Below are 25,378 nucleotides of genomic sequence, written 5' to 3' on the forward strand. Positions count from 1 at the left end.
CCAAGTACAACAGGTAATTTCACGAGACAGCACTTATCATTTATGCACGTTCGAGGGCTCCTGTAATATTCCACTTGGAACCATCGTAAAGCTTCACACGACTACAACGATCAGTACACCCTGTAGCATTGTGATCTAGGGTGCCTACCGCGTGCGGAAGGAAATGTAATCACTGAATTATAAGATTCTGGCTTGAAAGTATCTGCCCCTGAAGCGCGCCACGTTACTTTTTTTGTGTGCGCGTAGGGAATTCCAAACACTGCAGCGTTACACTTTGCCCTGAAAGTGCTTGACTCACGAAGAGCGCCACGTTGTTGTGCCGCTTGTGTGTGGAGGGAAATTCGAACCCTTAGGCTTTGGAATGATTTGCATGTGAAGTCCGCCGTGTGCTTCTGGTGGCTGCGTAGAGTCTCTATGGTTTTGTGGGTATAGGCGGAACATAAGCTGTTGGGACTATAGCTGCTTTTATCCTACCGTGTGACCAGGGGTATTGTGTGTGACGCGGTTCATGCTGTACCAGTGTGACCTAACCCACCCACCCCATGGATACAAGGGAATATCTGTACTAAACCTAAGAAAGGTGTATGGGGAATAAGTTGCAGTTCACATAAAGGTGTAAAGAGTTTTCGAGAAAATAAAGAAAAGTAAAAGAAAAGTGGTGTAAAGTTAAATGCACATAAGGGTGAATGAGGCGCTAAACCTAGAGTATGGTGGGAACCCTTTGAAGTGGCAAGTTACCAACGCTGTGTGGGGCACACAAACAAAAAAACCCGAGAACAGAAACACATTTATCGCAAGTGGGTCCTTTGTGTTCCCACACACAAACATCCCCCTAGTGACAAAACAGTATTCCCTGAAAATGAATGAAGAGGACACTAAGGACCAGCGGGGGGAGGGTGGAACAGATAAATGGGAATTGAGCGGAATTGTATTCCCTCCTCTCCCTAACATATCGGGAGAACAAACAAAGGATCAAATCGAACCCTTTAAGAAGTTAGACTTTCCCGAAGAACCCACTCAAAAAAGTTTCTTGAGCATGCAAGGAATACCAATAAGGCCCTCAACTTGAGCATGCAAGAAATACCAATAAGGCCCTCAAATATGGATGACACCCTGTCCCCTACACCCCAACTGGACACGTCCCTGCTAGCCCCTGTAGTGTCTGCAGAGTTGGATCGAAGGACTAGGCTTTCCACTGGTCCTTCAACCCCTGTAAGGGGTAGGGGAGGAGGCCTTGAAAACGTGCACCTCCACAAAGCCATTATTGGAAGAATGGAGGAGCACGCATCATCTCCAAAATCTCGATCCTATGAAAATTGCACATGGAAAGTGAGAGGCATGTTTGGGAGTGGGGATTCGGGTGGTACAAAGCCAGGCACACATATACTCAAGCCCAACCACTCCTGATCCTCCCCAGAGTTATGAGCATGAGGAACTGAGCTTCAATCATCCTAGCGAGCAATTGAACGCTGAAGAGATTGCACCCATGTTTGAGTCTTTTCCAGTACTAACAAGGATTCTTGATCTCCTGGACAAAGGACACGAAAGGACTCACAGGGAGATACAGGAATTGACTCATGATGGTAGATTGTTCCGAAAAACTAAGTAGGCTGGAAGGGTTTGTACATGCGCTAAACATACACAAAAAAGATGCTCTGAAACAACCACCAAAGGAAACTAAGCTGACGTACAATAGAGGCACCCAAACAATGTATGAAGATAGAGAGCACAAGAATGTTAACGGAAAAAAGCAGAGACTTTTGAGCTTCAAAAGAACAGCCTCATGGGGTCACAGTACCTTGTGAGCCCAAAAGTAAGTTAGCGATAAACTGTGAAGAGGTGAAGGAACTAAAGAGACTGATACTAATCAACTGGGAGAAAATCACAACTGTGGAAAGTCAAAGAGCAAGGGAGCATGAAACTGGAGACAACAAAGTAACAAACACTCCAGAACAAAGTACAGGGAGTAAAGTGGACAGTCCATCAGCGTTACTGAGGGTGATCGAGGGGGAGGCAAGGGCGATTAAAAGAGCAAAGAGTGAGAGGGGGGTTACCTTAATGCCAATAAAAATTTTTTAAAAATCAACCCTCCCCTAAAATTAAAAACACAAACATAAGACATTTGTATCTTATCAGGAGAGAGGGAGGTCCTCTTGACTTCACTCAGCTAAATGAAGAAAGTAAGTTAGCTTTGGAGGTACAGGAAGTGTCAGACAGGATCAGGGGAGGGAGGGAGGGAGACATTATCCATACAGCAGGAAATGCATTGACGATACACGGGAATGAATATGGTGAAGCCCAGAACACCTTATCCAAGCTCTGAACCACAAGGGGAAAGCTACCACAGCTAAACAAAAAAAAAAAAAAAATTAAAAAAAGCAGATCGATAGTAAATTTGAAGGAATTAGAGGTACAGAGCATTCAACAGTACTTTACCACTAAAACCAAGGAAAAGTTAACAGAAAAAGAGGCTGAAATGGGAAAGAAAAAAAGAAAAACACATTCCTCCAAAAGGGATAGATACCCCTATTGCTTCCATTAGCTCCATTCAGCAGGAGGGGATGGAAATAGTGGGAGGGAATGGTACAACGGAAGGCAATAACAGTGAGCTGCCTGTGATTCCCAGTGAAGACATAAAAATACTGGTTCATGAAGCGTTACTCAAAATCCTCCAACACTCATCTAAGTATGGACCTTCCCTACCCGCAGCAATATCGCTTTTTGACTGTAAATCTGCTGAGGTAGAACAGAGGAGGGATCCTACCAACGTGATAGTAGAAGCTAACAATGAGAAGAGTCAACAGGGATCGAAGGATCAAACCCTGACGAAAGGCATAACACCCGTGTGATCACCTTAAAACATGGGGGTGTACCTACAAATGCCCAGGTTAATACTGGGGACAAGAGAGAGGAAGGTAACGTTGGGGGATCCTCGATAAACCAAATACAACAGGCAGCTAAGGAATTTGAAGAGCAGATAAGAGAGAAATTGGAACTGTGGAACCTGGAGAAGGGACACGAACAACGTAGAGAGTACAATCGAGTGCACAACGTGAAATTTGATACCAGGGGAAATGACTGTAGGGAGTGGGAATCTGGCAGGCTACCCAAGATGGAGGGGCAAGACTTAATGTTCCAAAATGCATGGCGTGAAGAAAGGAGAGAACCGAAATCTGTAGATGACCCTAGCTAGTGTCATATTAAATTTTATGCTAACAATAGGAGGCCCCCCGTCGTTAAACCGAGGGTGAATCCTCTCCCTGTTTAATGAGATTCCTTGTCTCTCATTAATTTCATTGGGTGATAATAAGCTTATTGACTACATACACCCGACAAGATAAGACTGTGTAAGGATAGTGTTTTACTCAAGAGCAACTTATGAACTTGCACTAACTGAAGGAGTGGCACTGCAAAGATTTGGTTATGACATTGTAAACTTCAGTCAGGGTGCGGGAAAACAGGGAGGGGAGTGGGTAGGGTATCCTAGTGAGTTACAAGAGAGTAACAACACACAAGGAGGTCGTAACATAAATATTGAGAAACAAGTAAATGAGGTGGCCGAGCTAAGACTGTTGGCACAATCCTTGAGAGAATCAATATCCAATATCTAAGATCCAAGGTTTGAAAGAGCCCACTTAGAGCACTGCTAAGCATAATTTTTTATCATGGAACTCTAGGGGGGGGATCACGTGCCTTATTGTACTCTCATAACATGTGTTCAGTGCTTTTGGGATATTCAATTTTGTGTATCCAAGAAACGTGGGCAGTTATTGCAATTTCATTGGACGGTTTTACGGTTTTCCAGGAACCCGCAACAAAAAAAACTAAGACCTGCGGGGGGCTTGCTCATTACAATCAAGAATAATATTAACTTCAAAACCATAAAGAACTTCCGTATAAATAAAGGATGTATAGCTGTCCTCATAAAAGGGGGTTGGAACCACGCTTTGATTCATCTGTTTATCATAAACATATATTGGCGTTCTGAGAATGACTTACAGACTAACATTGAGGCAATTGACTTACTGATTCAGAATGCCAGGATATGAATAACGAATTGTACATCATCATGTGTGGGGACTTTAATTCGGAAATTTGTGTGAAAGAAGATGGGGACGAAGACAGGGCTGACTGGGTGACGAATGAAAAGGGGGACCAACGGAAATACCATAAGGGGGCGCAATGGGCACATTTTATGGGAGGTTGGGGGATGCAATGTGTAAATAACCTGATGGAGGATACTATGGATAAATCCACATGGTCGAATGGAAAGTGGCGCTCCTCAATTAACTATATTTTTGTGTGCACCAAGACCTTTTACCTCATACAGGAGTTCAAATTGATCAACGTGCAGGAGAGCGATCATAAAATGTTAAAGATGATAATATCCATGGAGATGGATAGGGCTGAGGAACAAAACTATGGTTTGTCGGTAATAGTTAATGCTCAACAGAATAGAATTGTGTGGCACAAAACTAACATCAAGAAAGTCAATATGCTCTTTCAGGCAGACTTTAACAACAGTGTGTATGCTAAAAAAATATGCTGTACGCCCATAATTCTTTTGTAAGCTACATTGAGTCTGTAATTACAGGTAAAGTGGGAATAAAGAAAAATATAAAAAGGAAAGAGCCACACCGGCACCTTTTTTCAGACGAAATGAAAACCCTCAAGAAGGAGAGAAATCGTGAAATACGAGGGCTTCAAAATCGTCACAAACACTCCAATCAAAGAGGTGGAGTTGAGTGAAATCGCCTTGATAAAAAATAAGTGAAGGAGGAAAGCAAGGTGTTTACATGCTAAACTGCATCAGGGAGATGCAGAGAACATATTAACATCCCTACGTGATGTAAATACACGAAGATTCTGGGCACTGGTAAATAAGGGAGGGCTAGAGCAGATCAAAGCTCAAACGGTATGTATAAATTCCGAGAAATGGGAAGGTCCCTTCAGCAGACTTTATAGTCCCTCTACTGTGGCTTGGAGGCCCCTGCCACGCATTGTAAACGCAGCATGGGAAATTTCTTTTGGTGCAAAGGATGTGGAAGGAATTATAGTTAAAAGCTCTGCTTCCAGGGCTCCGGGGCCGAATCTGCTCTGCAACAGTGTTATGAAGGGTAACGTCAACCTATGGGCTAAAATGTTATTCCTCTTATTTAAAGACAACCTCCATACGAAAACAATTCCCATAAGTTGGAGAATGTCATACATACATAGTACCAATGTATAAAAAAGGGGACATGGCGGTTCCGACTAGTTATAGACCAATTGCCCTGTTGAACGTTGATTCCAAGATTTTTGCAAGCATTGTTCTAGAGCACATTCGGAGCTGGATGGATAAACAACATCCTGTCACCAACCAGTTTGGGTTTAGGAAAAATGTAGGTACAGATGCAGGATGCCTTTTAATCAACATCATGCAAAAATCAGCATGGACCCCAGGAAATCCAACTATTTATGTTGCCTCAATCGACCCAACGTCTGCTTTTGATCTCGTGGATAGATCAATTTTGTGGTCCAAACTAGACAACTTAGGAATGCCATCCTCTGTTGTCGATTCTACATAATATGTACGAAGATTCTAGACTCAAAGTGCGACTTAGTGTGGAGGGGATCCTATCTCAATAAATCAGGGTAAAAAATAGTATACAACAAGGCTGTATATACGCTGCGACAATATTTAACCTGTATTTCTGTGACATGGGAATGAGTTTAAAAAAACCTTGTAGTTAACTCCCCGAAAGTCGAGGGCACAAAGGTATTGTGGACTGCGTACGCAGATGACGTGACCCTGTATGATCACACTCCCATCGTTCTCCAGCGTCTCTTGACGGCATTTAAAGAATATATTGTTAGTAATGCTAATAAATTACACTAAAGCTGTGATAGTATGTTTATCTTATAAGAAAAAACAAACATTTTTTCCTGGTTTTTAAATCATGAGAAACTGCCCACAAGTATGGCCTTAAGATATCTAGGATAACCCGGTGTTTGGGAATAAGAAAAAAGCCAATTTTCGGAACCTATTGGATGCGAAGGTCAGAACAATGATAGCGCAAGTACGCAAAATAGACTCAAAATGTGGCAAATTCTCGCTAGTACCATGTCTTCGCTTGTACAAGAGCAGAATTGTGGCTCAACTATGCTATGGTTTAGAATTAGCCCCACCATGGTGTAGGGGTGAGGTGGCAATTTATGAAGCCAAGTTGATAAAATCGATGACGAGATGTTTGCCTAAATGTGTGCCTCTGGTGGCAATTTGATACAAGCTCGGTCTGCATTCACTCAGGAGTGTTCTAGAATGGCCCTTTATAGGAAACTGTTAACGAGTAATGAATCTACATTATACAACATCATGGGGGAAGTGTATCAGGAGCAGTGCTCCAACATCGAAATACCTGAGGGACATGATGGAGGAAGAAAATGATGTGCTAGATAAATTGGGGGTCCCTAGAGACATGTTAATTACGAACCCTATGAAAGTGAAAAAACTCCTGTTACATGCCGAATGGAATCTTACGGTATGAGGTACAGAAGACCAATCTATATAATCACATTGTAAATGACTGCAAAAAGATGGGGGAGCCGGCACCATACTTAATCAAATTCCCGCATAGGGAATGGAGGCAGGCATTTATGATATTCCGATTTAATGTGTTGGGTACGGGAGAAATACAAGACATCAGGTGGTATTCCTTTTTCATTTTTGTAAGAAAAAGGAGAATTGCGAGACATTGGTGCACATGTTGACTGAATGTGATGGACTTAGAAAGGAACGCATTAGTCACTTCAGTCGTTACGTACCCAATACTGAGTGTGTGGATTTGGAGCTTTTGTGGCGGGACATGCTGCACGGTAAGAGTAAATTTACAGATCGCCGTAGTAAGATTCCTGAAGAATCACTGCAACTTATGAAACTGTTAAAGAAATCATCTACTGTGTTGGACTATGTATTAGCATTATGTGTTAATTTTAAAAATTGTAAATATTTTAATGGTTTTACGAAGAATTGTATCTGTTTGTGGGTAAGATAACTTGTTTAAATGTGGATCATGGTTAGTATGTGAATCTTAGTGTCGTGAAATTCAAGAAATTTAAGAAACAAACCGCAAACTGCATTATACATGCATTAGCTGTGTCACTTTTAGTAACTGTGTATTTTAGTGGTTTTACGAAGAAGCTATACCGATTGCGGGAAAGGAAATTGTTTTAATGTTTATCATTATATGCCATGAACTCTGTATGGTAAAGTATAAGAGACAATCAGTGTGTTTAAAACGTATGTTCATATTTTGACAAAACTGTAACTCTTCTTCTGTAAAAGTTACTATGTAACTATAAAAAAAATAATTAAGGCAGATTACATCACAGGATTATACTATGGGGGCATGCCTTTGGCTTGACATGCCTGTTAACTGGATTGGTCAGGGTTTACTGTTACCGCCTTCCTGTCAACCGGTTGGGATTCAAGGACATGACATCAGTTTTATGGTGTGAGCTTAAATTGCCCATCCCCTCCCAGTCATTTTTGCCAAAAATCAGTTTTGACATAAATTGCACATTTTTACAGTTCTGGCACTTTTGAAAATCACATAGGCAAATTACACATTTCATACAGAGCATGGCATTCCGACTCACAAGTCTGTACTTTGTCATTTGGCCCTCCTAATAATCTTTCACACTTTTCTGTGGGAAATATTTCACCTAAAATTCAACAATTTTACATAGGTGTACCCATTATCACAGATCATGTTTGTATTACATTTTAAAGTTGCACCAAGTATACTTTTTGGGTGTGAGACGCATCACCCTTTCCTATTCATATGCCCCAGATGCTAGTACACTAGGGGGAAGGTAGATGCTGTAGTCAGTCCTTTGAAGCCAGGGCCTAAAAACCTGTCCTGCTGGTTTTACAGTAAATTACTTATTTTTTTGTTCTTTTCTGAACCAGAAAGCAAGACTGTGGCATTAAACATCCTTTATATATTTTAACACAACCCCCCTCCCTCCCTCCCCACCCCATCACATTTCTATGCAAGGACAGGGCCTTAATTCAACATTTCACTTTTAAACAGATCTTTTCTTGTTTGTAAAAAGTACCAATTTACACATGGTTCATTTTTCCTTTGCTGTCACTTTCAAATGCGGTTTTTCCTGGTATCTTTATTCTGATCATTTCCATGGCCATAGCCAATTTCTACAACACAGGAATCTGTTCAAAACAAGGGTCCAATGAAACCGACATGAGCAAAGCGAGAGAAAGCTTCTTATGAAGGGTTTATCTGTCATTTTGTTGCAAACAGGAAAGCATTTAGCATACAGCTTGAAGTTAAGTCCTTTGTTATTTCACAGATCCTGCCTGACACAGCCTGTCATTCAATGAGAAATGCCCCTTTTTGCTGTAGCACAATCTGAATATGGAGGGACCTAGCTGGGTCTCACTGAATCAGAACTGTGTACTGTCGAACAGATGAAAAAGATCTTCAGAGCACAGTCATTTTAAAAGGCAAAATATCTTTTTCAGTGAAGTTTTGGGCTGGCAGCCTAGCAGCACTGCCTTTGAATTCTTTTCTTTTTGGTGCAAATGAACTTTTTCTTGGGCTGCCTTCCAGCCCATTGCAATTCTCCATTTGGCCAGGATGTAGGCCAGGTCTTTCATCTTACTAATGTGCTTCAGATTGCGTGGTCTGGTAACCCCCCCCCCCCCCCCCCCAGCATGTATGCCCAAACTGACTCCACCTCCAATGTGATCCCTTTTTCAGCCAGGCATAGCTTAACCTCTGTCCAGAATCTACCCACCTCAGGAGAAGCCCAAAACAAGTGTATCATCCCAGCTTCCACCTCCCCGCACCTTGGGCATTTCTGTGTCACTGAACTTCCAAACCTGCCAATTTTGTTAGGGGTCATATATCCCCTATGAGTAACATATAACTGGGTCTGCTGTAGCCTCGCATTTCGGGACACCTTCTTGTGGTACCCTTTGAGTCCTTTCCCAATGTCCATCCAGCATAGGTTCTCCCACCTCCTCCTCCCAGTCCCGCCTCGGAGCAACTCCTTGCCCACCCTAGTCATCAATAGTTCATATATGCGGGATATTTCGTGCCCGCCCTCTGAGATATCGTACATCGTCTCAATAACCGTATCGGGTTGCTCTGCTAGCACTGCCTCAGGCCACCTTTCTCGCACCCGTCCGTTTGATTCTTGTGTAGTGCACCCCGGTGTCCTCCATTTATAGCTGCAAATCTAGTACCTCCCCTCTTGCCATGTCTCAGAGGGTCGCAAGGCCCATCGGTTCCCAGTATCTACGGATCCCTTTTATCAATTGCGAGTCCTCCCCACATAGCGCCATTAGTGGCACCTGCAGGGAGCATGGGGTCGGGTTTCCCACTATTTGCCATGCTTTGCTCCATATTTTCCAGCCCAGTTCCAGCAGTCTCGCCCTTCCTTGCAACTTTGATTTAGGCAGCCACACCACTTCTCTTCTTCGGACAACCACCTGGCCACATACCAGAGCTGTACCGCCTAGTATTATATCTTGAAGGTTGGTAGGTTTATGCCCTCCCGTCACTAGTTTTGCAGCTTCCAAAGGGCCACCCTGTTACTGGAGTTATGCCATATAAAGCCCCTGCATAAGCTGTGGAGTTTCACGAAAAAGCGTTTGGGGAGCATGTACAGGATGTTGCTCCCCTTCACTCTTTAGGGTTCGATTGGTCCAGGTTGGGGCGACTGGATAGAGCTAGCATCTCACCCCTGTCAATATCTGCTGCCGTTCGATAAGGAAATGGGGGCCCGATGCCGGGCAATCAGAGAAAGTTATTGGTGCCAAGAGTGGGGTTCTGGGGAGAGTCCCCAGTTCCGCTGACCCCCCAGGAGCCTCCTCCGACCGGCGTTTGTTGAGTTTTCAGCTGTTTTGTCAGTTTCGTGTGGCCTGTTGGGTGCCTGTAGTTCTCACTGTTTTGGTGTGATGGGGCTGTCCCGGCAGGTCCTCCTGTATAGTCAAATGTTAGCAAGGGACCACCAGTGTCAGGCGTGTGGGTGGGGACCCCACTGCCTGGCAGCCATGTGCAGTGTGGATGGACTGGCGCTGTGTGTTTGTGCCCCCCCAGTGTTGTGCAGATGATGGGGGAATGCCCTTAAGGCTTTCTGCTGGGCCGTTGGTGATCAAGGTGAAGAGGCCCAGTGGGGCAGTTGCCTTGCGCGGGTGGGGGCCAGGGAGGAGGAAGTGTCTCGGGCCTCACCTAAGCTGCTGTCAGGATCCGTTGGCTTTTTGTAGGGCTGGGGGTGAGGTGCAGGTTCGCTCTGTTGATGGGCCGGCTCCAGCTGATGCTGGGCCCGTGCTGGGGGTGAGCGCGTTGTCCGCGGGTCCTTTTCAGCTCCCCGGAGACCCAGGGACGGCGTGGCGGGTCCACAAGGGGCCTTGCTGGCTCAGCGACGTGGATGACTCTGTCCTGCCTGCAGGAGGGGAGCTGTGGCTGGCCCAACCCCGCGTCTGGCCCGGGCGTTGATGGTTCTGGCATGGGGAGAGGACAGGCCAGGAAGTCCTCCGTAGCTCCTAGCTGTCTTGGGGCTCAGGTGCATGCTGTGTGGTGCTGCTTGGGAGGGGGTGTCAGGGGCGTCCCACCGCCGGTGTGATGGTCGCGGGTGGAGGGAGCGGCTGTGGTTCGCCCCACAGCCCTGGGTGGCGAGAGTGTCCGCCATCCTGGGGGGCTGGTGTCAGGCCCCGATCCCCTCCTTGGTGTTGGGTGCAGGTGCTGCGGCCCCTCAATGCTCACCGCCTGGCCGTCTAGAGTCCCTGGCCACGGGAGACCGTGTTGGGCTGGTCGGCTGGGCTGAGGGCCTCAGTTCAGGTCCGCGGGGGCCGCCATCTTGGAGGGCAGAATCGGCCTCGTGGGAGCTCCCAAAGTTGGGAGTATGGGGCTTTCCCGCTCCGACTCCGCTCCCGAGTCAGGCTACTGGTTCCCGGGGCATTCCGCCCCGGACCCAGCAACGGCACGGCAGGTACTTCTCTCCCTCCGGGGTTTCTGCAGATATGTCCTGTTGCCTGGAGGGGCCCAGCTGCTATTGGTGTGCAATGCCCCCCCCCCCCCCCGGCCAGGGCCTCCACAGGCATGGTAGTGTCCTCCCAGCAGGGTGCTCGGGGCAGAGATATCGAGTCTGTGCAATGCGGGCGGCTTGCTGGACGGGCCCGGCAGCTATGGGTGACCACCCGCCGTGCGCTCCTCTCCCCTCCTGTGCTCCAGCGGGTCGAAGGGGAGGGTGCACAGTGAGAATGGGACCCCGCAAGGTGCAGTGAGGGAGCTCTTTACTGCACAAGTCTCTGCCGATCCTCCGGCGCTCCCTCATGAACCGGCACTTCGGGCAGTGAGGTTCTGCTAAGGCTGGGTTACGGGGGTCACCGGAATGCCAGCAGTGCCCCGATGGACGAGGCGAGTCTTAAGCTCCACTGTTGCAGGGATATATTTGAATGAATGAAAGAAAGAAAGAAAGAAAGAAAGAAAGAAAGAAAGAAAGAAAGAAAGAAAGAAAGAAAGAAAGAAAGAAAGAAAGAAAGAAAGAAAGGATATGAGTGAGGACTCCACAGCTTCAGATCGCCCAACCTTCAGGCCGGAGCTGCAGTGTTGGTGCGGCCAGCTCCTCCTCCCACAGCCCGGCAATGTCAGGGCGCCTCCATCTTGGGATCAGGACATCTACCCCGGCGCTACTTCACTATGCAAAAATAGAGGCTTCTGTGCTCCGATTTCCTTCGAGGATGGAGCAGTCACCTCAGGAGGAGTTCTGCCACCCGCTGATTTGTCTCCGTGCCGGATGCAAAGGCATTATGTGGGCATATATCAGCAAGAACCCGTGCATCCCACGAAGCTCCTAATGAGGCATCCGCTTTGTCGGCGCCTCAAGCGACGCCCCCCGCAAAGCGCAGTTTTAATGCAAGGCGATAGAGATCAACAGAGCCAGCGCAGCCATTCTGCTGGGGACTGCTGAGATGTGGTTTGGTGAGGTAGGGGAGTTCTGCTGGGCTGGTCAATGTACCCCTCACCATTTAATTTCTTTGAAGCATTTAAGTTTCAACAGAGATCATCCTGCCCAAGAATTCCTTTTGTACTTTCTAAGGAAAGTTGAACTACCTAGATTTCCTGGGGAGAGGAACCCCTTTCTATGTTGAACTGTGGAGTGTTGCGAGTCTTTTCTTTAACATCGTGACTATTGTCAAGAATTGTGTTGGAACTCTTGTTTCAGCCCCGGATTTCCTTGCTGTTTTATGTTCAATAGAATTGACTTTGCCTTAAAACCTAGGGAAGGGGAATTCAATCAGGTTACAATCAAAGACTTTGAAGGTGTTCTAAACCTTGACATTGTGAATCGCTGTATGTTTTCTTGCTTATGTTTATGTATAAGTGTGAGGGCCATAAATTTTATGTTAGAATTCTTCCCTTAGTTTATTTAGGCAGGGAAGTCTGAGTAGGGCAAGTGAGGCCTTTGGTTGACATTTTGAGTTTAATAAAATGGCATTGGTTGATAAATCAGCTGAACGTTGTCCACCTCACATTTGACACCTCACACTGTCAACCACCGAAGTTCTGGGCTTGAATGTGGAACGGCGACGCTTGTGGCGAGGTAGCCCACCAGTCAGTCAAGGGACACTTTCTTAGGCTCAGGAGGGCATGATCTTCAAAGGTGTCAAAACTGGTTGGTCCCCTAGTCCCAGGGCTGCAGCAATGCTCACGGTCTTTGGAGATCAGGTAGTTACACAGGGTTTTACCAAGCCGGACACACTAAGGGGATGGTGAGCCGCTCCAGGAGTCATCTTTGTATCTTCAGCAGGCTGTGCTTCAAGGGATTCTTTGCCCCAACGATCTCATGAAATGGCTCCAGAGGTCCTCTTAAATAAAATGTGAGCTGGATGTACGTCCAAAACCACCAATGGTGAGGGTCTGCACCATTCAAACACACACTTTCCAGGGCAAGTGCATGACCAAATTGGGAATTTCTTGGCAAGGCAGGAGGAAGGCCAAACATCAATATGCGCTGTAAACGGGTATGTGCACACTAAAAAGAATGCACACATTTAAAAAAAGGATCTGCTGCCAACAGCTTGTCTTTAGGCACGTATAAAAGTAACCGAAAAGCTAGGGTGATACAAAAGTATCCCCATTGTACTCTTAAGGTGCTGTGTGTAACGTTAAGAGTAGAAGAATTCAAAAGGGAAACATGGTTTCCCAGTGAATGTAGTCTGAGGAACTGATCAGTTTCTACATAGCAATGAGCAAACGTGAAGCTGAAGGCTTTGCTTCCCCTCAAAAAGTCAGATCAGGTTAAAAAACAGAGCAAAAAGAATAGGGGCCATAGGAACTATGGCAGGAAAGTTGCAAAAAGAGAAATATTCGCCGAACACAGAGGTCTGCTTAAAATCTTCTTGACTTAATATTATTAGCATGTGGTGTGTGATGCAAAAAAATTCTGCATGCTCACAGCCGCCATTTTGGGTACTGTTTCATTTGCTTGATGTGTGAAACGGAACAGTGCCTTACACCAACATGGTTGCTGCTGCAGTCTCTACTAATGAGTTGTTCTAAAATACCATGTTCTTAGGGCTGCGTGTAGAGAATCTTCACCCATCTGCCCTTCCCTGCTTTGTCTTGCAGTCTCAGTACATTACTATACAGCAGGTTGGAGGTTAAATGTATGTAGCAGGTTATATAGCTATATAAGCTGTCTAAAGGCTCACTCCCTGACTTACACATGCATATTCATGAAATATAATACACCACAGTGAGGAATGAGACTAGGAGGACGGGTTGCAAGTTTATATAAAGTTGGCATCCAGCGAACTCTGCTGCCTCGAGAGCGCTCTGGCAAACATTACAATTGCAGAGAATTATAAAGGAAAACAGCGTCATAGATGACACAACAAACATAGGGTGCTACAACAGTGCAGAATTGGCTGGAAGGCGAAGACACATATAGCGATGTAGGCGCTGCTTCTTCTGGATTGGTTCCCCAGATGGCCAGAGGGTGAAGGTCACGAGGTCCAGCTGCATGTGTCCGGGAGGGGTGAGGGTTAGGTCACAGCAAGATAGAGTTGACACTAACTAAGCTGGCATGAGAAACTACCATTATACATATTATAAACAACAACCATTAGTAAACCTTTGAATAAATCTGGAAAACCTATAAATTGCATGCATGTGATTACACTATCTTTCATTGGGTCTTTTATGGGGTACAAGGCGTAGAGGGCTTGTCCTCTGTGATAACCTGGGCAACTGGGTGGTTCTTAGCACATCAAGGCAAGTGGGGAGTTGTAATGACATGTGTTGGTTTTAGGGCACAATATTCTGTGACAGAGGTCTGTGTTTATTGGGGGCACTCTAGCTGCAGAGCTACCTCTTTGGGCTTTCCCGCTTGACCCCTTGCTATACCCTGCAATATTGACACTGTTCAGAAGGGGGCAGGAATAGAAAATAGATTGACACTGCCGCTTGTGTAATTTCCTGCCGTGTCCCACCCTTCCCCTTATGTGGCCTCATTCCTGCTTTTACTGCATCTTAGTTCCATACCCCCTGATGAGAATAGCGCTACATATACTGCCATATATATTATGCCTGACAGAAATGATTAAAGGGCATGGAGTGTGCCCTAAAAGAACAATACGCCCACTACCAAATGTGGCCATTGCTTTTGTAGTCTGCCTGATTAAGATATATTACTGGCTGTATTGCCCAATAGGCAACAGCTTAAGTGTTGCATGGTGGTATCATTACTCATATTTCCAAAAAAGGTTAATTTCTGTTCGTCATTTTTGTGTCCTTGCAGTCAGAGATATACTTGCCTTATGATAATACAACCATGAGTCTCCATATATTATTTCTCGTGGTCCATGAGGGTTGGTTACTTTTGTGTGTGAAACTGTTTGATAAATCCAGACTTGTTAATTTTGCCAATGTTTCCTATTGTCCCTATTAATACTAAAGGCAATGTGTGCAGGAGAAGGTTAGGGGATGAAGAAACTCATTTCTGTATCTGTTTGGACATCTGTTCACTTTCTGCTTGCTTTCAGACACTGAGGGACTGGTTCACATAGCGTTTTCCTATGGGATTGCGCCATTATAGAACGCTTCTGTGAATCGGGCCCAAAGTGTCTAAAGTAATTCCCTTAATTTAAACATTTAATTTAAAAAGTTGTTACTTGAACCTTTTGATTTTGAATTTGCAGACTTAAATTAACTGAACATTCCAATTACACCCTTTACAATTTTTGCATGTGTTTAAAATTTGCAGAAGCTGTTTCTAGATAACCTTAAAAAAGCATTAGCTGGTCATGGTGTCAACCGGCAACTCATGGAAAGTGCTGCTATTGCTTGTGTGAAGCTCTGCAAAGCATCTACATACATCAACTGGGAAGATCATTCTGTCATTTTCCACCTTCTGAAATCCATGGTAAATGATCTTAAGGTAAGGAAACAAGTGATTATTTTTCTTCTTTAATCATGAAATAGTATAATGGGGATCACCGATGCAGGATGTTTTCTTGTCGGTATCTTGTTCAGCCCTTGGGAAGAAGAGAGCAGGGACACAGCCCTGGTGCGTCTACCTGACCAGACGTTGATGGGGTCGGGAGCCATAGAGATGGGTAACATTCAAAGCCAAGAACTTGTGGGTCTAGTTCCTGATGTTGTGGCGAGATTAGATTTTGCACACCATTTTAGGGAGATTTATCATTGTTATGCTGCATCCCCTCTCATAATGAGCCCCCCAGCACTTTTTACTGGATTTCTGGACCTTTTTCTTTCAATCCGGTATGAGTGGAACCTTTTTCCACTCATGCAGTCTTGTGGGCTCTATCTTTTGGAACTCTTCTTTGTATTCTACCTCTACTATGAAGTCTGCCTGCTCTGCAGCTCTTAAAGGCATCTGTGTTTTACTACTGCCGCACACAGCACCTTATGGTTAGTGTTGCTGGGGACCCCTAGGGTCCTTTTTTTTTTTTTTCTTTTTCTTCCTATATCCTCAACTAACTGCAGTTTGAATGTATTGTCATCCCACATAATCCTCATCTTTGATATTAGTTATCCAGCTTCACTAAAGAAAGATCAGCAAGGTGCTGTACGTCGATATCATCGCCTTGATGTCCCTCGAGGGCCTCCATCTCGAGGATGTCATCAAAGGCATATATAGCATGCACAGCGCCCATTGCCTTTGGTTCCATTTTACCACAAATGCTTTAGCTTTGAGAAATGTTGTGCGCTTCTTCACTTTTGTGACAACTTCGTTTTTTCGAAAGAGAATCGAGAAAATTTCTTCATTGACACGGACAGACCAGGCTCAAAAAGTGTCATGAGGTTCGAAAATGTCATTGACCGATCCACATCGCATATGTTCGTGGTGCCGCGGGGTAGTCCCTAACACCTCAGACTGCTCCAAGTGCTAGTTGATGACAGGAAAGGCCTTAAAGGAACAAAAGGGGTAATTGAAGGTAGGTCGAATCCCTAAATCTCCTACCCCGGCCAAAAAACCTTTCACCGAGTCAAGAGGCAACTCTCCTTGGAGGAAGGAGGTTAGGCGGTCGATATTGAGGAGTGGCTCTCACCGCTCCTCATCGTCCTCGAAGAAGCCTGAGAGAAAGCACCATAGGTTGTGTTTGGGAGAATTCTCAGAGATGTGCTAATTCCTCTCTACCTTAGAGACCCCCAGCGACTTTGCTGGATTTTGAGGACTCAAATTTTTAACCTGGAGAGAATGAGACCCTTTTTCCCACTCATGTATTTTAATGCGATTTTGAACTCTGTTTGTTTTGGTTGTGGAGTCTGACAAACTCCATAGGCATCATCTTTTTACATTGTGTCACACAGCACCTTCAGTGCAGTGGCACAGGAAAGTCTTTCAGATTTCCCCAAGGTTTAAATACCTTCTGTTGGATAAACTGTTTCCAAAAACAGTAAAGTGAAATTGACTTTACTTTCATGTGTAGCTTTCTAGACACAGCACACACTATATTACAATAGGTTGCTGGAGGGGTTACTTAGTATCCCCTTTGTCTAGCTTCTATTTTATTTTATGTTACCCTTTCCTCGATGAATGGTTGGTGGCAGTGGTTTACTTTTATCTACCGTGGCGTGCATTTACAGCTGGCTGTGTTCGCAGCTGCAGTAAAGCATCCAAGGGTGCAATTTTTGTCAAAATCACCTGGTCTTTATTTTTCGCCATTTCTTTGTGTAAAGGTCCTTCTTGAGATTTACTCTGTGCGCCAAACCATGTTTGATCCCTTTGTTCATTTTTCCTTTGGCGGGATTCTTGATTGAGGCTCGCCTCTGGGTCCCGGGTGCCTGGCGGGGGCAGAAAGCAAGGGAGGTTCCCGAAATGCCCTGTGCTTGGGCTCCTAGGAGACACAAATGCACTCTTAGGTGATTGGCCGGCTGGCTGGCCAGGAAGGACGGCCACCCTGCTGGGTGACTGACAGCTAGGCTGATATGAATGGGAGAAACTTGATAAAAGGCAAGGCTTTTTGGCTTGGAAAGCCGAGCCGACCACTGGACAAAGGAATCCAAAGAAGAACTTGAAGAGGACGCCTGCTGCAACTCCTGGACCAGTGGTTTGCCCGGTGAAGCCCTGCTGCTGTGCTGAAACTCCAAATTCGTATCGACGGAGAAGCTCCTGCAAGGACGACTTCTCCCTTTTGAGTTGGTGTGCCCCTTCAGCTCCAAAGTAAGCCACCTGGACAGCCTCTCTGAGCTGGTTGAAATTCCACTGCAGTTGCTGCTGGAACCGAATAGCCAGGGAGAAGAACACCAGATTGTGTGCATTGCTTTAAGCTGGCCAAGAGCTCCAGGAAGATCCTCCGGACTCCCAGGAAGCAGGACTGACCGAGCCAGAGGCCCCTCAACAGAGCGGGGGATCCCAGATGCAAGGAAAGCCCATCTCGACAGCCAGGAACCGCAGTTTTGCGATTTGCTGTAGTAGCGAGGAGCTGAAACACCGAAGTGCCACTCTTGTAGAGTTGCTTGCAGCTTCTTTACTTCACAAGCCTAATAACCTTGTGGCCCCACTTTGATTTCTTCTAGTCTACAAAGACTTTTTAAACAGTGGGAAAGACTTTCTACTTACCTGCAAGAAGATTGGTTTTAAAGAACCACCTTTTAATTCAGAATCATCTAGGGTGTATGATCAATGGTTAAACAGAATGGCTTGGCACTTGTAGTAATACATGCTTCCGATTAAAGGGTAGCTCTAATTTAACAGTACAAATGTGCCTCACCAATTTCAGATATTCTGATAAGATTTATTGCTTCTGTGTCCTTTGTGGTTTTTGTCTCACATATGTTTATATCCGACTACCTCCCATCCCTTACCTGATCTGTGACACTTTTTGGTATGTTTTTACATTTTTTCTCATTTACAATTTGTTTGTAAACCATGCAATTTATAACCATGATGTTTCCTTTGACTGTTTTATTTTTGTATTACAATATGCGTTTGTTCATGGGAATATCTTACAACAGCCTTGAAGACGACCAGAAGGTCGGAACACGTGTCGGCTGTCTGTCATTTTCAATTAAAACTGTTTCTTTAACATCAGAATTGTCATCAGTACTATTATTGATAAAAACATTTGCTTACAAAAATGTTTGAGGATAGAGTTGCCTTTCCAAATCCCTAATTCTACTGTTTTCAAGTTCACAAACCCTGTTGGTGGTTTGTGGGAATAGTGAGCTTGCGACACCCATTAGTCTGCATCATATACATTTTCTCCTGTATCTTCAGAGGAAGTAGAGAGTGGTCATTAGCGCACAAGAGCCAGATCTAACCCACATACTCAATTCTTTACCTGCAAGATGTGCTTCAGCTCACCTTGACTTTTTCTAACGTAACATTGGCTGTCCTGGCTCCCTGAATGATTATTCTCTCTTCTGCTAACTGTTTTGCCTTCCTTCCAGGAAAGGGTTAACTGACTTTGCATTGCGGGGTTATTTTGAAAGTACTTACCTGCTTAAGAATAACTGTTTGAATACTTGTTTTATTATGAACTCTCTTCTCTTTAACACTAATCCCAAGAATATTCTAAATGCAACAGTGATATATTGATGTCAACAGCACCCTAACTATTGGGGTCACATAAGGGTGTGGGTAGTGCTTGTATGCCATCTCAAAAGGGTACTTACTGATTTAGAATCTTAAGAGTGTGTATTTTTGAAGTTTATTTGTGTGTGGTTTTATATTGCTCCCTTCTGAAGAGGGCTTACTCTAACTGACTGATAAATTCATTGTTTAATCAAGAAACCTTGTGTGTAAGAGTTTATTTCAATACTTGAAGAAAAAGGACCTAGGCTGATTAGCCATCGGTGCGGGCCGCACACCTGTAATTACCACGAATGGTTAAATGTTTTGTATTATACTTTGTCAAAAAATATCTAATGAAGAGTCGAACACAGTTAAATGATTTTGAAATGATTTTCTTTAATCCACTGCTATGTGAATTAATAAAAGCTTGTCATTGGTTAAACACCAATTTGTAATTTGCTATTTTGTAGGCAAACGATAACCCTGTGGCTAATGCATTTCGGAAAACCTAGTTTCCTTCTTCAGAGCCGGGTAAATCTATTCAGGATTACTTAAATTGTTCTACCATCATCAAAAGAACCAAAAATTATACATTCATATTCCAATTGACGTATTGCAAGAACATTTAAAAAAATACAGAGAAAGAGAAAACAACATATGCCGCTGTTAGTGACTTGTGTAAAAATACCTGTACATTTATGCAAGATCCATATTTAACTAATTCCTTGCGCACTCAAATATTTTCAAAATCATTTTCAACTGTGTTCGACTAAGCAATTTTGTAAGAATAAGAAGTCTGCATGGAGTAAATTTACCAAATCACAGAGTACATAGCTGTCCACCCTCTACCTTCTCAACTTTTATTTGAATACTTGTCACTGTGCATCTGTGTAACCTCCCTACAGCTCACATTGACCCTTCTTGAGATAAGCTTGGCTGCTCAACATGCTACCAACCTGTGTAGCACAGACTTATACCAACAGTTGGGTTCCTATTGCCAGGAGGTCAGGGTTGTTGTAGTGCACCCTAAGGGTACTGCATACAATCTTGCCGAACAGGTCGCCTTCTTCGACTTCATCAGACGCTTCCCCTGAGAGGGTATCGTGCCCAACTAGAAAATCCACTCTGGCTGAGTCGGAGGCCTTCAGAGCAGAGATGCTCAAACTATTTGAAAAACAGAAGCCTCCAAGCCATGCTCCTTCGAAGGAAGCCGGGAAGGAAAGGGCTCGATCTAAAGCCTGCGCACCTTCGAGCCCGGGGCGAAGGCCTAATCCACAACGCGAGCCGTCAAGGCCTCACTCCGATGATGTAACATCCAAGGATCAGTCGAGCCAAAAGCAGAGGTCAAGGTCGTTAACTCCATCGACATCTTCAGCAGCGCTTTCAACGCCAGCCAAACCCTTGACTTCGATGCCAGCGGCGCCATCATTGCCAGCTCCGCCATCGACGCCGACTGCCCCACTAAAGCCTATGGTGCCAATGAAAAATGGTTTGACGACTCCTCCAGCGTCGGAACAATTGTTTGTAAAACCCTTCATACCTGAGAAGAACTATGTACAGCCAGCCCTCCAGATAAGGAGCGTATTGGTGCTTTTTACGCATTAAAATAATGTAAATACGCCACATTTTATTTTTATTTTCGTACCATTTACGCAGGCTGGCCACAGTACTTTGTTGAGAATTCCCCTATTCTTTCATTCCAGTAGATGGCGCTGGAACACATATTTAGCAAATGCTAGCTTTCATTTCCTCCTTCTACAGCGACCAAAGCGGCTGGAACAATGCGTTCCTTTTCACATCCTGAGGCCCTGCATTAACTTTTGTAGGTAAGCCCCCTCCTGGGCTCTATGTTCCGGTGCACGATGGCCCCACAGTTGACTTTGTGACTCTGGCTAAATTGAACTCTGAGGTGTGGCATCTGCTTCATGTTATGATTGTGTACTTTTTGAGAATTTTGGCAGTCGTGTGTCTGCTGATGTGCTTTTTTGTGTGCTGGCCTCACTGACTCCATGAGGCATGGCCATTCCAAGGTCGCAGTTTCCTTCCATCAGCGCCGGTGGGCTTTTGTTTTCAACGCTGGGTGCCTTTGATTGGACATGGCCTCTTACAACTGGGCAATGAGGAGGCCGGCAGGCTTGGCCTGCCCTCGTCACAAGGCCCACTCGGACACTCCTGGCCCTGTCTACCCCTGTCCACCAAGGTACGCCGCTATGCCGCCCCGTAAGTGTCTGTGCCCCCACTGCCCCTCGGATATGCCTGTGTGCCCCCACTGCCCCTTGAATGTGTCTGCGTGCCCCCTCTGCCCCCCGTGTGCCTGTGTGCCCCCTCTGCCCCCCCGTGTTCTCCTCTGCCCCTCGAATGCATCTGTGTTCCCCCTCTGCCCCTCGAATGCATCTGTGTTCCCCCTCTGCCCCTCGAATGTGCCTGTGTGCCCCCACTGCCCCTCGAATGTGCCTGTGTGCCCCCACTGCCCCTGTTAAGTGTCTGTGTGCCCCCACTGCCCCTCGAATGTGTCTGTGTTCCCCCTCTGCCCCTGTAAGTGTGTGCCCCCACTGCCCCTCGAATGTATCTGTGTTCCCCCTCTGCCCCTGTAAGTGTGCCCCCTCTGCCCCTGTAAGTGTGCCCCCTCTGCCCCTCTAAGTGTGCCCCCTCTGCCCCTCTAAGTGTGCCCCCTCTGCCCCTGTAAGTGTGCCCCCTCTGTAAGTGTGTGCCCCCCCTCTGCCCCTGTAAGTGTGTGCCCCCCACTGCCCCTCGAATGTGTCTGTGCCCCCCACTGCCCCTCGAATGTGTCTGTGCCCCCACTGCCCCTCGAATGTGTCTGTGCCCCCACTGCCCCTCGAATGTGTCTGTGCCCCCACTGCCCCTCGAATGTGTCTGTGTGCCCCCACTGCCCCTCGAATGTGTCTGTGTGCCCCCTCTGCCCCTCGAATGCATCTGTGTTCCCCCTCTACCCCCGTAAGTGTCTGTGTGCCCCCTCTATCCCTCGAATGCATCTGTGTTCCCCCTCTGCCCCCGTAAGTGTCTGTGTGCCCCCATTGCCCCTTGAATGTGCCTGTGCTCCCATTCTGCCCCCGTAAGTGTGTGCGCCCCAATGCCCTCGAATGTCTGTGTGCCTCCTCTGCCCCCCTAGTGTGCCTGTGTGCCTCCTCTGCCCCCCTAGTGTGCCTGTGTGCCCCCACTGCCCCTCGAATGTCTGTGTTCCCCCTCTGCCCCCGAATTGTCTTGTGTGCCCCTCTGCCCCCCTAGTGTGCCTGTGTGCCCCCACTGCCCCTCGAATGTGTCTGTGTGCCCCACTGCCCCTCGAATGTGTCTGTGTGCCCCACTGCCCCTCGAATGTGTCTGTGCCCCCACTGCCCCTCAAATGTGTCTGTGCCCCCTCTATCCCTCAAATGCATCTGTGTTCCCCCTCTGCCCCCGTAAGTGTCTGTGTGCCCCCATTGCCCCTTGAATGTGCCTGTGCTCCCCTTCTGCCCCCGTAAGTGTGTGCGCCCCAATGCCCTCGAATGTCTGTGTGCCCCCTCTGCCCCCCTAGTGTGCCTGTGTGCCTCCTCTGCCCCCCTAGTGTGCCTGTGTGCCTCCTCTGCCCCCCTAGTGTGCCTGTGCCCCCACTGCCCCTCGAATGTTTGTGTTCCCCCTCTGCCCCCCTAGTGTGCCTGTGTGCCCCTCTGCCCCCCTAGTGTGCCTGTGTGCCCCACTGCCCCTCGAATGTGTCTGTGTGCCCCACTGCCCCTCGAATGTGTCTGTGTGCCCCACTGCCCCTCGAATGTGTCTGTGTGCCCCACTGCCCCTCGAATGTGTCTGTGCCCCCACGGCCCCTCGAATGTGTCTGTGTGCCCCCTCTATCCCTCGAATGCATCTGTGTTCCCCCTCTGCCCCCGTAAGTGTCTGTGTGCCCCCATTGCCCCTTGAATGTGCCTGTGCTCCCATTCTGCCCCCGTAAGTGTGTGCGCGCCCCAATGCCCTCGAATGTCTGTGTTCCCCCTCTGCCCCCCTAGTGTGCCTGTGTGCCTCCTCTGCCCCCCTAGTGTGCCTGTGTGCCCCCACTGCCCCTCGAATGTCTGTTCCCCCTCTGCCCCCGAATTGTCTTGTGTGCCCCTCTGCCCCCCTAGTGTGCCTGTGTGCCCCTCTGCCCCCCTAGTGTGCCTGTGTGCCCCTCTGCCCCCCTAGTGTGCCTGTGTGCCCCTCTGCCCCCCTAGTGTGCCTGTGTGCCCCTCTGCCCCCCTAGTGTGCCTGTGTGCCCCTCTGCCCCCCTAGTGTGCCTGTGTGCCCCTCTGCCCCCCTAGTGTGCCTGTGCCCCCACTGCCCCTCAGTGGGCCTGTGTGCCCCCACTGCCCCTCAGTGGGCCTGTGTGCCCCCACTGCCCCTCAGTGGGCCTGTGTGCCCCCACTGCCCCTCACTGTGCCTGTGTGCCCCCACTGCCCCTCACTGTGCCTGTGTGCCCCCACTGCCCCTCACTGTGCCTGTGTGCCCCCACTGCCCCTCACTGTGCCTGTGTGCCCCCACTGCCCCTCACTGTGCCTGTGTGCCCCCACTGCCCCTCACTGTGCCTGTGTGCCCCCACTGCCCCTCACTGTGCCTGTGTGCCCCCTCTGCCCCCCGGGTGTGTCTGTCTGCAACTACTGCCCCCCTAGTGTGTCTGTGCCCCCTCTGGCCCTTTTGTCCCTCAGGGCACCCTCCTCTCCACCCTTCCCTTCTTACAGTCCCCTCCTCTCCCCTTCCCCCCCTTTTCTCTTAAAGTCCACCTCTCACCCCCCCTCGCCCTCTGTGATGTTTCCCTTTCCCCCTCACCCCCTTCCTGCCTTGCATCCTTTCCCCTCTCCTCCCCCCCTGTCGTCTCTCCGCCCCTCCCTACACCGCCTTCCCTCCCTTCTGTAATCTCCGGCACTACCCCAATTGCCGTCAGGCATAGTAAATTGGAGTCGCCTGTCTTTTTGCAGCCTCTTCCCCTGCCCCCCTCCTCTGTAACATTGAAGCTGCACTGGAATAGTCTCATTACAATGAGTAATGTAGTTAGATGCCCCTACACAAGTAAGTTTGCCACTTCTCCACCGTCTCTGAAGTTGGTGCCCCTCCCAATATTTGAAGGGTTAGCCCCACCTAAATTTTAGCCTAGGTGCACCCATGGATGTGCGCACTTGCATTTTGTTAGGCAGAGCGGCGAGGGAAGCCTTTCCCTGAAGCTGACAGTGTTAACGTTTTACTGTATTTGTTCAGAAAAATGTACTTGGAACAAACGCAGTAAAACTTTAAAGCTGTTACTTTCAAGAAAGACTTCCATCACCTCTCTGCATATTGCGCTTTAAAATATACTATTCGATAGTATGTGTTGGATACGTTTTACTCTCTTGCAGAGGAGAAAACACATTTTTACTCTCTTGATATTGCATTTACTCTCTAATTTGAAAAAGCATGCGTAAAATACTCCCACCTCAAAATCTTATCTGGAGCACTGTGTACAGCCCTACAGATAAGGGGTGTATGGGCCACTTTTACACTCTAAAAATAGGCAAATAGTCCCAAAAAATTAAAATGTGGAGTAAAAATACTTGCAACAAAAAATAGGAAACAGACACGTACGACCATGTGCTCTTGCTTTCACCCACACAGCTGAATGCATGTTTGGCCCAGTAGTGCACATACTACCACAGGAACAAACTACTATTATTGCTGCCCCACAGGAAGAAGTAAACATGTATATTTTAATGTGCCTGAATAACTAGGTGCAAAGAAATGATTGCAAAAACATTTCCGTTTCCTACGTAAAACATTTTTACTCGCTTATAAAAATGAACTTCCATGGGTAAATGGATCTACATTTTTACTCCCAACATTAAAATATAAAGAGTAAAATTCTCCAACTTCAAAATGTGATCTGCAGCATTGCCTATGTACCTCTGCCAAGAAAAGACTATTTTAAGTCTCTTACTTCAATATATGAGGTGAATGAATAATCAGATGACGAGGCTCCAGTTGGCCTCAAATATGGTACGCCAAATGTACCAGAGAGTTTTATAGCAAGGAGTACAAGTTGACAACCTACAGATAGCAAGTGGGATGAACACCTCACCTGAGTTGGTGTTTTGGAGACCAGAGGCTGGGGAGCATGCTGATGCATCCTACAGATCTCTCATGTCCGAGGTAGTGGAGTAGGCCTCCATTGCCATTCGAACAGGATGATTTAACAGACATCTTAGATAAGGGTCCTCAGTCAGATCCTATATTACAGTTTCATGTTGCCTTGAAAAAAAGGGTGGCAATGAATTGGGAAACGCCGGAAACCAATCCGGCTGTAAATAAAAACTTGACCAAGAAGTACCGCCCTTAC

At 46.8% G+C, this 25,378-nt stretch overlaps 1 protein-coding gene across 9 annotated transcripts in view; it reads left to right on the forward strand.

Moving 5' to 3' along the window:
* Positions 1-25,378, forward strand: part of NF1 (neurofibromin 1) — a 3,279,657-nt gene that overhangs the window by 452,423 nt on the left and 2,801,856 nt on the right. For all 9 annotated transcript variants that reach the window (XM_069614617.1, XM_069614618.1, XM_069614621.1 and 6 more), the window contains exon 9: positions 15,277-15,450. In XM_069614617.1, coding sequence (XP_069470718.1) covers positions 15,277-15,450 — 174 coding nt within the window. The remainder of the gene's footprint in view (positions 1-15,276; positions 15,451-25,378) is intronic.

The sequence above is a fragment of the Ambystoma mexicanum genome, chromosome 9 (genome assembly GCF_040938575.1).
Source record: "Ambystoma mexicanum isolate Mex_15411 chromosome 9, UKY_AmexF1_1, whole genome shotgun sequence".
In the NCBI taxonomy this organism is placed as follows: domain Eukaryota; kingdom Metazoa; phylum Chordata; class Amphibia; order Caudata; family Ambystomatidae; genus Ambystoma; species Ambystoma mexicanum.